The sequence below is a fragment of the Marmota flaviventris genome, chromosome 2 (genome assembly GCF_047511675.1).
Source record: "Marmota flaviventris isolate mMarFla1 chromosome 2, mMarFla1.hap1, whole genome shotgun sequence".
NCBI lineage: Eukaryota > Metazoa > Chordata > Mammalia > Rodentia > Sciuridae > Marmota > Marmota flaviventris.
Window position 1 is genome coordinate 162,789,167 of NC_092499.1, and position 16,475 is coordinate 162,805,641.

Here is a 16,475-nt window from a genome sequence, read left to right on the forward strand (position 1 = left end):
TGCAATTGGGGGTTTCTATACATTCATTTAATTATGTGTCATTATATCCTTGACCCCAGGTTATGGTCAATGTTGTGATTGGAACAAGTTGCTGCCTCCAAACTGCCCGCCATGGGGCCTTCCCATTTCACTGTCCTGCTTATCTGGCACAGGTAACTGCATTCCCTTGTACTATCTGACAGCTCTGGACCTTCCTGCATCCTATCACCTCATGTAAAGAACGTCCCTCACTACCAAAGAATAACATAAGAGGCAGCATGGTGGATAGAAAAGTCCGGGCTTTGGATTTAGACGATTTAGTTTCCAAATTCTGGTTCTATTTCTTATACTTGGACCAGTTATTCAAACTTTCTGAGCCTCAGATTCCTGCAAAATTGGGATAGCAATACTGATTTTTTAAAAATAATAAAGATATTACTTTGCACTCATTGAACTGGCAAAAATGAGAAAGAATAAATGTTAATAATTGCTGATGATAATATGATCTGCTATAGCCTTTGAAGAAGGTAATTTTGACAATATCTTTAAAAATACATACTTCTTAAAGCAGAACTCACATTCCTGGAATCTCTCCCATACAAATAAAAGTGCCATCGTGTAAAGATATATGGGTAAGGATGACTATTGTGGCATTGTTTGTATGGCAATAAAATGGAAAGAAATTGCTTGCTCATCACAGGAGAAGAGCTGAATAAATTATGACACATCTGAACTATGGAATGTCATGTGAGCTACAAACCAAACAAATTATATCTGCACAAAATGGCTTAAGAGGGATTTCTACAAAGTTTCGCTGCTTATAACAAAGCAAGATTTAGGAAAAAACTGTGCAGATTATGATATTTATAAAATATCACACACACACACACATACACACACACATATATATACACACACATACACACACTCACACACACATTATATATATAAATAATGTACTACTATGTACCAGGTGTACCTTAAAATATCTTAAGTGAATTGAGTCATTTTCATGAATATTCTGAATATTCTGTGAGGTAGGTGTTATTATTGTTCCTATTATACATATAATGAAGCTGAGGTACAGAGAGGATAAGTAATTTGCTCATGATCACATACTTGTATGTTGATAGAGAAGGAATTTAGACTCAGGAAATTGGGACTAGAGACTAGATGACTCCTTCTCCCTTGCCACCATTTTTAGAAATAAATATTATTGTAATATATTTGAGGTTTGTAACACTATGCATTTGTATTCCATAGCACTCCATTACAAACCTCAAATACACTGCAATAATGAAGTGAATTAGCACATTCAACATTTCAGACAGTTACATTTTTGAGACAAGTGCCCCAGAAATCTACTAATTTAAAATGAACTGTGGTTCTACATTGTACATCAGCTCTCTAGACTTGTTCTGGTGCTTTGGGTCCTTTGATCTACATCTTATTTTCTCCTTCCCAACCTGTTCCTGATACCCACTGCTTATTCTCTATCTCTGTATCTTTTACCTTTTTCCCTCCTTCTACATAAGTAAGATCATGCAGTATTCTCATTTCTATCTGGCTTATTTCATTTAGTATAATGTCCATGTTGTAAATGCCAGGATCTCCTTCTTTTTCACAGCTGGATAATATCCCATTGTGTATGTATACCACACTTTATTTATGATTCATCTGTCTACAGACTTAGGTTGATTCCAGATCTTGGCTAGTGTAGTCAATATCCATGAACCTGGGAGTGTAGATATCTTCAAGAGTACTGATTTCACATCCTTTGGCTATGTATCCAGAAGAGGGATAGCTGGATTCTGTAATATTCATATTTTGAGTTTTTTTGAGAACCTCTATCCTAATTTCCATAATAGCTATACCAATCTATATCCATATCATTCATGTCCAAGGGCTCCCTTTCGTGACATCTTCATCAACATTTGCTATCTCTTGTCTTTTAAATAATAGCTATCTAAGTGGGTATGAGGTCATTTTTTTACAATTATTTTTATTTGCATTTCTCAGAAGATTGGTGATGTTGGGTACTTTTTCAGATATGTCTTGGCCCTATGTATGTCATCTTTGGAGAAATGTTTATTCATTTCTTTGTTCATTTTTAAAATATTTCCTTTTTATTCTATTGAGTTGTAAGAGTTAGTTATACATTTGGGATATTAACCCCTGATTAGATTCTTTTTTTCTTTTTCTTTTTGGTTTTGGGGATTGAACTCATGGATGCTTGACCACTGAGCCTTATCCTCAGCTCTATTTTGTATTTTATTTAGAGACAGGGTTTCACTGAGTTGCTTGGGGCCTCAGTTTTGCTGAGGCTGGCTTTGAATTTGCAATTCTCCTGCTTCTGCCTCCCAAGCTACTGGGATTATAGGCATGTACCACTGCACCTGGCCCTGATTAGATTCTTAATTAGTGTTTTTGTTCTTTAAATAATTGAAAAGTGATAAGTAAATAAACAATAAAAAATTGCATTAAAATTACACATTACCTGTGCATATTAATATATATTTCTATTTATATAAAAGTGTTGTGCAAATGTTTAGAGATACAAAAAGAATGGTTACCCAAATGCAATAGTAATTATATTAGAGTAGGGTAATTGCATATACTTGTTTATTTATCTCTTGCATTATTTAAAATTTCTACAATGAACATATACTATCCAAAATATCATAAAAACAATAAACCCTATTCATTATAGAAAAAAAAACAAAAAATTGTATGCATTTCCATAGATTGGAATTTTCTTACAGAAATGATCATGACATTTATAAAATTAAAAGGTGGTTTCTGATTTTAAAACAAACAACTCAAAGTGGAAACTGGGAAAGTATATGAACAATCATTTTTTGAAATACACAATTAAATTATGTTGGACTATCGAAAGACACTGGGAGAATTTCATAATATATTTTTATACTTAAAAGATAGTTTTAAGACAGGCATGGTGTTACACACCTGTAAGTCCAGCAACTTGGGAAGGCTGAGACAGGACGATTCAAGAACAGTCTGAGCAATTTGGCAAGGCCCCTCATGAGCAGCTTAGTATATACCTTGCCTCAAAATATAAAATAAAAAGGTTGGGGATATAGTTTGGAGGAAAATTGCCCCTGAGGTAAATTCCCAGTACCCTTCTCCCCCAACAAAAAAGATAGTTTTAAACTGTTACATATTAAAGAATACCCTAAGAAAACCTCTGTGTATATATGTGACTGTTCAGAAAAATACTAGAAGTTTACCTATCAGCATATTACTAATACTTAATTCTGGGAATTAGGATCATGTGTGGTATTTTTCATTTCTTCTTTTGTTTGTTTATATAATAAACATGCATTGCTTTTAAAAGAAGAAAACACATGTAAGTAATAATGTTTTAAACTTTTCCCTTAGAAAATCAACAAAGAATCAGCAATTTATCCTGAGGAACTTATCACAGATACACATAAAGATTTATCTAAACTGTATACACTGCTTTTCCCTGTTATTTATAATAGAAAACTGTAAATAACAAAATAATCTAACATTAGGACACTGTGTATGTAAATTCTGGGACAGCCAGATGATGAAATATTATGCCTCCAATAAAAATCATGCCTCTGGGCATATTTAAAGACATGGAAGAATATTCATGGTCTAGTGTTAAATGAAACAACAGAATAGACTTCTTAAAATTTTTTTACCATTGAAAGCTTAAAGGGAAAATAATTATATGCTTTTACTTTTCATAATTTTCTATATTAAAAGTATTTTCCAATAAATGCATATTGTTCTTATAAGCAGAAAATACATGTTATATTAAAAATAGAATAAATTCTCCCTTTGTAAAAGGATGTCACATTCATATAGGCATTAGCTACGGGATTCAACATTAATATAGTCATTCTCTACCCACTGCACGTACACCTTTCTCTCTCCTTCTCTGAGTTTGAGGTTACCCTTTTGAGAAATGAAGAATGCATCGTACAGTAATGTAAAACATTGAGTACCCGGGACACTCCATATATCTTAGTTCTTTCCCCTTCACTGAACTCCAGAGGGCAGACACTTTCATTCTACACTGAAGACTCCAAAAATCCAAGAGTGATAACTCAAGGATGCTAAAGTGTATTCAGACTCTCTATCAGTACAGATCCAAGATGGGGGACCACTTTTTCCCTACTATGATAGTTGAGAGGGTGAGATGCTCGGGAGGGGATGGTACACACCAAGAACCAAGGAAAGTGACCAAGGATGGGAATTTCATGGGGGCAAAAGGCTTTGTTTCTCTACAACAATTGAGACAAGGGGAGGAAAAAATCCTCAGAGCAATTCTGAGCCCACACCAGTGACCAGATTTACAATGCTGATGATTGGAATTATTTATACCATCTCCTTCCTGCAGGCACAGGAATCCACTTCCTCATAGGTAAACTCACCCTTTCTCTTTTGCTCTTTTTGAAAAGCTTCTTTTCCCTGTTTTCTCTTTTTGCTACAGTAATTTTGATGTCTGAAAATAGACTAACGGTTTTGAAATTCTCTGCCAGTGGACATCCCATTTCATAACTGCCATGATGTGACTTACATGGAGTTCCAAGGGAACATAAGTTCAGGTGTGTACCTGAGTATTAATTGATTTTGCTTTTAATATTAATGAGCCTATGATTTGGTCTAGTTGACCTTCAAATTCCAATTAGATACTGATTAAATAATAGGACAGATAAATAAGGATGTTTAAACAGCACCTTCCCCCTCCTCAATAAAGTGACTTGGTCTTAGCAGTGGATGAAGATGCAAAAATAAGATCTAAAAGTGTAGATACAACTATAATAGAGAGTCCTGCTTGACTGAAGAAGGCTGATTATATCTTAACAAGGATAACTTTGCAGAATTTCAACCAGAAGACTTGATATTCCTATGCATTTTACTCCTGTGTTTATATGGCCCTTTGTCTTTTTGCCTATTTGTTAAATTAAATAGGTTTGACAGTTGTATTTCTGAATTTGTTTTAAGGATTTAAAGTATAAAAACACCATGAAATTAATAGATTATTTTTGCTAGTAAAGGAAGAGTCCCTCAATATATAAATGCATGCCCTATTTGACAAATAACCTCAGAATGTCTATCAACATTATTGATATTTTTCCCAGGTCACCTATACCTGGGAGTTCATTTAATTCCATTCTAGTTGCCACATCCTTGACATCCACCCTGTGTGGATGAACTTTGGGTCAGCATGCCTCCTCCTCATATTTAATCCTCCCAACTCCTGCCCCCCCTACAGTTGTAATGATTCATTGGGAACAGCTGTTTCCTGCATGTAGATGAAAATCTAGCTCCTGATCCATAAGCCAATCAGTTGTACCTCCTGTTAGCAGCTTGCAGTAAGCAGTTATGTGGAGTACGAGGGTGATGAATACCAGTTCTTGGTTGCCAGAGGGAAATATGTCCTAAAATATTTGAACAAAATCACTGGCATAGCTGATGCCTGGGTTATAACACCTCCTATCAAAATTCTGCCACTTTCACATATGGCTTAATTTTTTAAAAAATCTTACCTCCTCCAAAATGAGACATTAGCCATTTCATTTTTTACTTGCTTGTTTTCAATCCCTGCACTCTGGAAGATGCTACTTTCCAGTGAAAATCAGTTATAATGATATAAAGCCAACCAATCAACAAGCAAAACTGGAAGTAATGAACAAATCTCAAATTCTATTGGAACGAGAAGACAAAGCCTATACACATGGGTGGTTCCAAAGCCCAAGAAGATGCTCAGTCAGGATCAAAGTCTCAAAACAAAGTCAAGAGGACAAGGGCTCCTTCAGGACCTTTGATCAGCAAAAATGTTCTGCCACTTAAACTGGAAAGTTTAATAAGCATTTCTATAAGTGATCTTATAACTGCAGGGTTCTAAAATAGCCCTGGTGTCACTGAGGAGAGATATTTCTGCATGAAAGCTAATAATGGAGAATGTTTGAAATGAATCCTCAACACTTATGACTTCCTTTTAACCTCAGCTTGACCTCAATCTTAGAGGATTTCAATGGAGAACATTTTTTTTTTCATTCTAAGCTATGCATCTATCTGTCAAGATGACAGTTCTGTACATATTAGACACTTGGTCTAGGTGTTATCTGATAATCAATTACAAAGTTGCCTTACATGTGTGCTATTTCAGAATAAAAAGACAAAAATCACCTATGTTCTATTTTTAATTGAAATTAGATTATCTACTCATGTGAATTCTAAACATTTTAATTTTTCCCCAGTAAATAGGTTAGTGGACATTAATGATTGATTTCAGTAAAATCCTTAAAACCTCACAATTAGTCTTAGGAGGGAACTTCATTTGTATACATAACAGAACTCTTTGATAGAGTTACCACCATTTAAAGTTTTAAGAAAAAAAAATCCCAAAAGTCTTCAAAAAAAATTGATCCTGGCATGAGCAATTAATGGTGTGAGATCCTAAAAGCATCATGAAAAAAAAAATCACAAACTGTGTTTCTGCAAAGGTGTGGCATCTTCAAACTAAATAACTCAACAGGAAAAATCTCAGCTCGAGGTATTCAAATTAGATTATCTCTTCCTTGCTTTTTAAACTTGATCATTTGACTTCATGACACTTTAAAATTTTTATCATAAGCCAAATGATAGACATGTTCAAATTTTTTCTGCTTAAAATGAACACCACTTTCTGGTTTTTTTACTCTGACATGATCAGGGGTTCATTTCTTTCTCTCTGAACAATGACCTAGAGATTTTTTTTTTTAAACCAGAACCCCTGTGGATATCTGACATAAATGACATTTTTAGATATATCAAGTGGTTTTTAGACCAGGGATACCTGAACACAAATTTAAGTAGTAGAAAGGGTGGTATCAAGGGATTCATTTGAAAAATGGCAACAAATAAGAAAGGGAGCATTTGAAATGACAAGAGCATGGTGGATACTATATTGGGTCACTCAGATCCCACATCAGGAATGAAGAATTTATTCTCCCACATGTGGACAGATCTCATTCATCTCTGGTTTCCATAATGGCTGCAATGGAAGGATCTGTTTTCACTAAAATCCACACCCCCTTCCCAGGGCAGAAAGCATCAAATGCCTTGTCCATGGGAGGTTTGAATGGCCTGATTCTCTCACACCAAGTGCGCGCATATCAGAGGGGTCATACTATTTTCAGACCTCCTCCAGTCAGCCGAGATTTCTTCTGATAATGCATTGTGAGTTAGCTTCTTCCTCTATCTAGCTCTGCTTTCTTCCTTTTCTTATTATAGGGGTGAATTTCTTCAAGAGCGCTCCCTAATGAACATCTGCTTCCTAATCTCCATCTCATTCTGTTTTCTTGAAGTCCAGTCTACAAAGTGCCAGGTGAAGAGTCTAAGCAATTGAGGTGTATTATTGTATCATGTGCAGAAGACATCATTGTCTCCATTCTTCAGAGGAGAAAACTGGAGCACAAAGGGTCTTATTACTGGTCAGTGCTTGATAATTCCTTGTTAATGACTTAAATTATTTGTCAAATTAGTTGTGTTGCCACTGGCAAACCAGAATTTAAGTCCCAGTCATTTGACTCCAAAATTCACACCCTGAACAATTCTCTCACTTGATTTAGGTTAATTAATCCATCAGTTAATTTACCAGGCAAAAAAGTGAAATTGAATTAATGATGCAAATAAATAAGTGTTAAAGTTTCAAGGCCACTTTGATTTTCTGAACATTGATTCAAAGAGTAGCAATATCAATGGCAAATATAGACCTACCTGAGGATCACCCCAAAATGAAGAAATGCATTCACCATACATATCTCAAAGTTCCAAATGGTCTACTAGACACCCATCTATACAAATATAACAATCTACTCTCACTCACAGAATTGTTTTAGTAGTTACCTGTGACAGATATAAAATAATATTACCTTTCTATGTGGAGATGTGTCAGTCAGGAGGGAGAAGAAAGGACTATTTTATTTTCCTTGAGATAACTTTTTAAAGTGTTAACACCATGACATCAGTCTCCTCCTTATTTATTCCACTAATTTTCTCCTAGAAAAGTAAAAAAAAAAAAAAAAATTCCCCTCTCTGGAGATACCTGGGTCAGCAATGTTTTCTCTTAGTGCTAGAATGAAGAGTGATGTTCTCACCAATGTTTTATTGCTAAGAATACCTTTCAAACATTTCTTTCTTGGATAGCAGAATCTCTGCTAGTTGGTCTGCAATTGCCACTCTTCCAAATTTGTTTCTGATGAGTAGCTGTAAATAGTAGAATTGACTAATTCTGGTGTTTTAAATAAACATCTCCTCTAACCACAATTTCTCTGATAATTATCTTATAAGTGGTTATTTTTTTCCAGAGGAACAAATGTAAATGTGTATATAAATCTGAAGAGACTAGATATGGAATAAAACAGAATAGGTGGTGAGGCATAGAAAAGCTTGAAGAGAATTAGATTTGTTTGCTGCTTCATTTTTTTGTATAAACAAAACACTAATAATCTACTTCTAAGAGTCTGATTTTTAGATGTAGTAAATGGCCTCATACCTTCATCTTTACAGACTTCAACTGTCTCTTCTGAAGCTGGGCTGGGCACAGTGGTACTGCTCACACCATCTGTAAAGCAGAAAAGGAAACATGGCCTCAGAGTTAATACTGTCAAACTGTGACTTTCTGGCTCCCTGCGTCTTCCTCCACACTCCACCAAAGGAAATATGAGCTTCTTTCATACTGTAATGCACTGAATGGTCTTTGAAGGGTCCAGGGGGCTGTGATCCTTTTTCATAATTAATACAACAGAAACCTTCAGTTAAAGACAGAGACCAATGGACTAAAAACTATTTTTTTTAAATTTTGGTGAAGAATGCTATTTGTTGGTAGTAGCATACCAACCATGGTAGCATTTTACTTCCTTTAGAGTTCTCAAAGAATGGAATATTATTTTTCTTGGTGACAGATGGCGAAAGAAAGTATATCCCAGCAAGGTTCTATGAAGGGCCTTTAAATGTGTTTTTGCATAGCTTTGCATAGCTCTTCGGTGGTTACCAGTATGCCAGGCTACCATACTGCAGAGAATAATTCTGTGGCTGTCATTGTGGAGACTAGGGAAAAGGGACCAGAGGTCATTTGGAAATTTAGAGGAAGGTACCAGAAGCGATTTGGCTTCCATGTCATTCAAGCACAGAATGTGGACCAAGGATGTAGAGGTAGGTCCCTGTCCCCCCACACAGCACCAATTAACCTCCTCCCAGTTGACTTTCTTCTTAGTATCATCAGCATCACAGGCACTCTGTTCATGTTTGGCACCAAGAACAGTAACTGGCTGCTAACATCAAAACATGTATTTAAGACATGAAAGATTATTAAATTCATTTGGAATGGTTAATACCTGAAAACTGGAAAAAGTGTGTGTATATTCATATATATGTACATATTTACATATGCATATGAATACACACACATATAAATATACATACAGACTGATGTATGTATGTTTTCTTAAAATAACATGGTCAGAGAACTAAAGACAATCATATTTTCATGACAAACAACACACATTTGGAGGCAAATCCCTTATTTTCTAGCATATCTTTTGTCCATGATATATGTGACTATTACATTTAGGTTATGCCTCTACTGGAACAGAGAATAAAGTATTTAGTAGGGGGATAGTTGGAGAGAATAAAGATCATTTTTTTTTTTTTTTGGTTAGGTGACTATATTCAATTAAAAAACAAAGAGAGAGAGAGAGAGAGAGAGAGAGAGAGAGAGAGAGAGAGAGAGAGAATAAGTTTTAACCTTCCCTTGATGACACAGCATCTTTCCATTTCTCTACCTCCCTTCATAGCAAAATTGTCTAAAAGAAGTTATTGTTACTGTTCCCCACCTCCTCACTTAAGCTCTCCATAATCCACTCCAATTGGTACCTTCTCCAGGTCTTCTTCAAGAATTCTCTTATCAAAGGTGCCCATGACTTTCCTTGGCAATCCCAATGATCATGCCTCTTTTATTTTTTTTTTTTCCCTTACTTCTCGGTAGCATTTCCCAGTCTTTGCCCTGTTCCTCTTGAGGCCCTTTGTTGTGGCTGCTCCCACTATCTTCATTATTTGCCTAGTCTCCCTGATAATATCACGCAGTCCCGTAGTTTTAAATATTATTTATGTCAGTGACTTCTAAACCTGTGTCTATGGTCCTCGTCTCTCCCTGGAAATCTGGACTGGCATATCTACTTGGCTTCTTGGCATCCCATATGGTGGTCTAGGCATTGTTTCATCGTTAAGAGCTAAAACTGAACTATTAACTTTTTCAACAAAAACTGTGTCCTATGGATAGTCTTACGAGTATCAGTAAGTGGCGCTGTCACCTATGCAGTCCCTGAAGCTGAAACCGAGGATCAAGGATGGGAAAGGATCCCTCTTTCCCTCATAGGCCTCATCCAGTACATCAGCAAGTCCTGTTGTCTCTATCCATCAGAATGTGACATGAATTGGTCCTTTTGGCCTCATTTCCAGAAACCACCATCATTGCTTTCCTGTGGTCTCCTTCTAACTCATCTTCTGCAGCTCTCTGACCCAGTTTCCCTCACAGGCACAGTGAGTTTGTTAAAACACAGATCATGTTGCTCTGATACGTAAAACCTTCCATGAACATCTTTACTGCAGTTCTTATGAAGTCAAACCATACACCATCAGACACTGTCTAGTCATGTGATCTCTTACTGAATCTCACACAATGTTCTTCTGAGGCCACTCTGCTCTGGTCACACTGGCCTGTCTTCAATATTAAGCCCAAAGTGGCTAAGAGGCATTTTATTTCTGCTCTGCCATCTCTGTTCCTTTCACCGTCTCATCATTCAAAGCTCATTTTAACTCCAGTTTCCTCCCCAAATCCAGCCAACAAAAAGCTGCCATCATTCCTCCATTTTCTTCCAGGCACTTACACTATCTGATATATTTCCTTTTTGTCTGTTTATTGTTATGGTCACCCCACCAGAATACAAACTTTGGGAAAATAGGGGTGCTGTTTTTATTTTTTTTTACTGCTTTATATTCAGTGTCCAAACAGTGTCTGGGTCACAGTAAACCACTGGTATGGATTTGTTATGGACACCTTGATAAATATTCCATATGATTTTGATTTGATTCAATCATGACAACTGTCAAATTTCTAAATAATGCTATTTTTGAGATTGTATCTTTTCTCCGTCATATGGAAGAGGCCGGCAGAGTTACATAACAAAAACTGGCACTGGGAATTATATCAAATGGAAAGAAGATATTTTTATTTTGGAAAATGACAGCAGGTCAGAGAGCTTTAATAATCAGAACCATGTCTTCAATTTCTCTGCACTCTGAATAGGGTGGTTGTGAAATGAGCAGAGGGAACATAATGATATCTGGTGACACCGGACACTGTCTCAAACGAATCCTGCTGCTAGACTCTTGCAAAGCAGTAGGCTCACCTGGAAGAGCATGGGGAGACACTCAGGGATGCAGTTAGAGCTCTCCTTTACATCGAAAGGTACCCATTTTGGGGTGATAATGTTATCAGAGGCAAGTGCTGGAGAAGAGGGCTTACTTTCTACCACTCTCTGCTCATAGTCAAGGTGATCCCAAATCCAAAAAGAAACTATCTGTACTCAGCTGATTACTGGAAAAATATAAAATAGAACAGAGGAAAGTGTGTGTGCATGTATATCCATGCATGTGAGAGTACGTGTATATGTACGTGGGTTAGAAAAAAAATATCTATGTTGATAAAGACAGCTTGGGACAGAGAAATGAGTGAAAAAAACCCAGGAGACCTCAACAGTCAGAGAATGGCCTCAGCTGTCAGCAGTTGGTAGACAAATACTTGTCAGCCCCAAAGAGCAAAAACAGTGACAGCTTTTCACATAAGGCTCATCTTCTACGGCTCATAATGATCCGTAGGTTGGGGGGTGGGGAAGGTTGGATAACAACAGTTTGCAGTATCAGAAATTCATTTCATTGCAAGGACTGTGTTTCAGCAAAGGGAGCCAGTTGACCCAGTAATAGGTACACAAGGTCCTTGCTGCCTTGCTTCAGTGCTTTCTTTGATTGGCCTTCTTCAATTCCATCTTCCAGGTTAATAATAAAAGCTTCCAGTTCCCTAGCAAAAGTTCCAAGGTTAATGTGGGAAGTTTTCAGTGGAAAACTTATCACACTACCTGGTTTAATTCCAGGAGTTCAGCGTATGGTGTAGGACGTGCTTGGCACACATCAGACAGAGTCCACTATTTTAAAAAAATGCCCCTCTGTGGACCTCATTAGAACTGGAAAGATCACTTGGAAATGGTTGGAAGAAGGATGTTTTTATTTTGATGGTTATGCTGGTAACTGCATGGTTGTGCCTATTATTCTTTTAAAGGAGAGCGTGCCTGAGTACAATATTGGGTAGAAAGAAATGATAAATCAAAGGTGATTTCAATCCCTTTTGAGCCTTAAGTGCTATTTTATTTTAAAATGTTCAATTTATAATATCTGTTGTAGAATCTCTAAACATTCAACTGACACATCTGTCCTTTAGTGAACAGAGGTGATGTCAGGAAGGTTTTTGATCTCTTTTATTGCTCTTAGAGGGTGGGGGGATAGTCAGGCTCCATGACACTATTTCCTATAATATGCAGAGAAATAACCAGAATCATAGCTTTTCAAAATTTAGTGCAAAATAGCAAAAACCACTTTATTCATTGTGGAGGAAGAGCATCTTCTTCATTGCCTTTAAACAGTTTCAGTTAATTTTTCCCCCTCAAACTAAATACTCATTTTTGCCTGACCCAAGTCATCCAAGCTCTAACTTGACACTTCCAATCTCTAGTCACCCTTCTTAGAGCATTTACAAGCAAACTGTTATTATAGGGAAGTGTAATGGAACTGGTGAATGAGACACTGAGAATGGACCACATTCTATTTAGAAGCACAGGCAACTCATAGTTAACAGGACTGCAGACCTGAATGAATGTCGGAGTTAATCAGGGAAAAAGGTATAAACATTTTCAAACAATAGCATTGAGTAAAGTTATTGTTCACCTCTGTGGATGAGGCCTAGGAGACTCCTCAAAAGAAATCTGAGCCCACCTGCTTCTTGGCTCTGCCCTTCCATTTCTTCCACACTTTGTTTTTCTTCTGGACCATTCTCATCTTTCAAGAAAACCACACAGGGGAAAAAAAAACACACACACACATCAAGTCAATTTATGAAATATCTCTTTATGGCTAATATGCAGCACTGAAATTAATTGCAATCAATGTAGCATGACTCCCCATAAAGCAAGGCAGAGAGATGAATCAGAGGCATGAAACAGAAAAATTACCTACAGAAATAGGTGCATTTATACTCATTCCTTCTCACATGATTTGCTAGATTAAATGTTGAACTGCAGTAAACAAAATTCACTCAGCAGTCCTGTAACATCACTTTGCTCTGCATTTCCCAAATGCAATACAGATTTAATTTCCAATCTACTTTTCTCCTGTGACTCAAGTTACAGGGTCTGTGTAAAGAAGCTTGGTTGAACAAATTTCTGTGCCCTTTATTTTCCTGTTTGATATATGTTGCAAAAAAGTCTATTTTAACTTAGCTTGTACATGACAGTCTTAAACATATTTATGCTATGGAATATTTTCTGGAACTGATTATGTGGGTTTAGTATATAACTCTGTGAAAGATAAATAAGCAGGACAACAGGGGACGTGTACTAGCAACTATCTAAAATTTTCTTTCGTCTTAAAATGTGTATTATATCAGCGGATTGGTATGTAAAAAAAAATCAACTTTCCAAAGGTAATTAAAGACCCGATTTTATACCACATTGCTGGGAGGACTCCCCCCCCCCCCGCCCCCGCCCCCAATCACTTTCTGTTTGGAAAATAAAGCAAATCAAAATGAAAATTTCTTTAAGGATACAAAAACAAAATAAAATATGTAGTTAAGTACAGAAGATAGAGAAACAGAAGTTACCAGCCTATTATTAATATGGGTTAAAGACAGCCTCAAATCCTTTGTCTCCCAAGAAATGGAGCCTCTCTTGCTTCTCTCTGAATTCTGACTGGTGCTGGGACTTGCTTAGATCAAGATGTGGTGAAAGTGATGATCAAGGATGTCTGGCTCCTCTCAGAGGAATGGCAGCTTCTGCTTCCTCCTTTTGGAAAGCCAGCCTCACTGCAAAGAAGTTCGGGCTAGCCTCCCATGCAGACAAATATGAAAAGAGAAGGGGCCGGGCACGTGAGTGACCTTTCCTCACACCTTCCCACTTAGCCCAGAATGAGCCAGTGTGACGAGGGGCAGAAGACTCATCCAGCCTTTCAAAACTCTTGACCCACATGCAGGCCCAAATCACTTAACCTCATCTTGCTTGAGTGTTTTGACCCACCAGCATCTGTGACCACTGCTGGCTGTTAATGCAGAGGCAGAAGGACTGGTAGGAAATCCTCCCCAGGAGAGGCCTTTAGAGTAGAGCTGAAACAAGAACCTCAAGAGCAATGGAGAAACATTTTACCAAGAAGCTCTGGAAAACAAACTATGGAATAGAGTTTCTGATCAGAACACATTTGGATTTGACCTGAATGAAAGGCAAGGTGTATAGGAGAGTGAGGGGAAAAAAAGGCAGAGCGTGTGGGGGTTGCTCTGAAGTTGGGAAGAATGCAACCAATAAATACATAATAAGTACAGAATCCCCTCTGATGGCTCAGCACTGTGCCATCTGATGAGGGACAATGTATAATCTTTGATGTGAGAACCTGCAGCTCTTATGTCCAGTGTTCTAAATAGCATATTTATAAGAACCACATGATTCTCTGACATTTTTTTCTGTTGTGATTCTCCATGTAAACAACAGCTTTGGCTTTTGCTCTAGCAGGAAATAACCACCATGGGTGATCTTTCCCCCTTAACAAGGCCAACCTGTTACAGTGGTATGTACCAAAAACTTAGCCTTTATTCCCCTACTTCCTCCCATCAGGGGAGAAATCCCAGCTTTTCCCAACAGATAGACTTCATAACACAGGTTTTGCAGTGATGTCCACAAGTGAAAACCTACCTTTAGAATTAGGCTGGGTACCATGTCCCTTATAGGGTGAGGATAAAGCACTTTCTTACAAAGAGTAAGACAAGTAGGGAAAGAGAAATGAGTCATGGGAATGTAAGGATTGGTTCCAGAAGTTTTAAAAGCATAAAAAATAAATTCATGGTCAGACCCCCAAATCCAACCTTCTAATAATAAAACCTAGACTGGCAATTTACCCGGCCTACTTCCCCTGGGTTTTTTCCTTAGTGCACATGCATGCCATCCCCCTCCCTAGCACAGACATCAACTGGCACACTTTTGTTATCCACTTTGAGTATGAGCCACACAGTTTTCTACGTGCAGTATTTCTGCCCCTGGGAAGCAAACTCAAGAACACTTAGCATGCTTATCACAACATAAATGCTTTCTAGAAGCATGCTATATTTGAGCAACGTGCCCTCAGATGAAAAAGGTTTAGGGATGTTGTTTGCATCAATTTCCAAGACAATGCATCCTCAAATCCAGCAGGGGGAACCAATGTAGAGGTCTTGTTTTTAAAGCCCAGCATATGCATTCTTGGGCAATTAGATTAGCATTCATTGCACTCTCTTTTAGAAGGACATTTTGGCTGGCTTTTAACTTTGCATCCATTTAAAATGCTTCCAATGGGTGAGTTCTTAGTGAAACAGTGGACTTGCCTGGGTAGAAAAAAAATCACATTATTCAGGTGCCCGTAAGTATTTGATAAGGACAAGCTTTCTTTTTATCAGACTTGTCTGACTGTCTTCACAGGAAGCACATAAACAATAAAAAAGTTAAGTGGAGTGGGGCATATAAACTTGTGGTTTTTAGAAGGGATTTTAAAAGGCTTACAATAAATATGAAACAATAGGTGCAGAGAAGCGCCAAGCTATTTTGTTAGCTTAAAACGTCACACAGAAACTATGTTCTGTATAGCTAAATTCTCTTGATTAATATACCTTTAAATCACATATTTACTTCAGAAAATAAATTTCCATAGTATTTATACTGAGGTCACACTCTGCTTTCTCATGCAGAAAAGCACAGTATCCTGCAAGATTTCTTCTATTGGCTGTATCTTCTCATTTCTCCAGTATTAGGACTCTCACTTCCCAATCTTTCAATCCATATTTATTGAACATGTTACTATTTGCAAGAATATTTTATAAAATTACATAGAAATGAGAGGAGAGACTCCTGCTGCAAAGTGAATTTATGTGAATGGAAGGAATACACACAACACTGGTTAGACTATGATAAGAATTGAGTCCAAGTTTAATTCCATATGAGAGAGTTTTACAAGGGCAAACTTTCAAACTATGTCCATAAATTGCTACCCTGAAACTTGTAGCTCTTTTCATGAGATGTGCATGGAGATTTGAAGAGAAAGGGAGGTAAATCAGATTAAATCCATCACTGCTCCTGGGGAAATAAACTGATGTATTCTACCTGCTGGTTCTA

The 16,475-nt window shown here is 37.1% G+C and overlaps 1 protein-coding gene across 5 annotated transcripts in view; it reads right to left on the minus strand.

Moving 5' to 3' along the window:
- Macrod2 (mono-ADP ribosylhydrolase 2) overlaps positions 1 to 16,475 on the minus strand; it is a 1,986,218-nt gene that overhangs the window by 118,255 nt on the left and 1,851,488 nt on the right. For 3 of the 5 annotated variants that reach the window (XM_071608715.1, XM_027920569.3, XM_071608714.1), the window contains 2 exons: positions 13,018 to 13,128; positions 8,516 to 8,584 (listed from right to left, as the gene is read on the minus strand). In XM_071608715.1, the coding sequence (XP_071464816.1) occupies positions 8,516 to 8,584; positions 13,018 to 13,128 (180 nt within the window). The remainder of the gene's footprint in view (positions 1 to 8,515; positions 8,585 to 13,017; positions 13,129 to 16,475) is intronic. The other 2 variants (XM_071608713.1, XM_071608716.1) reach the window with 2 other exon arrangements.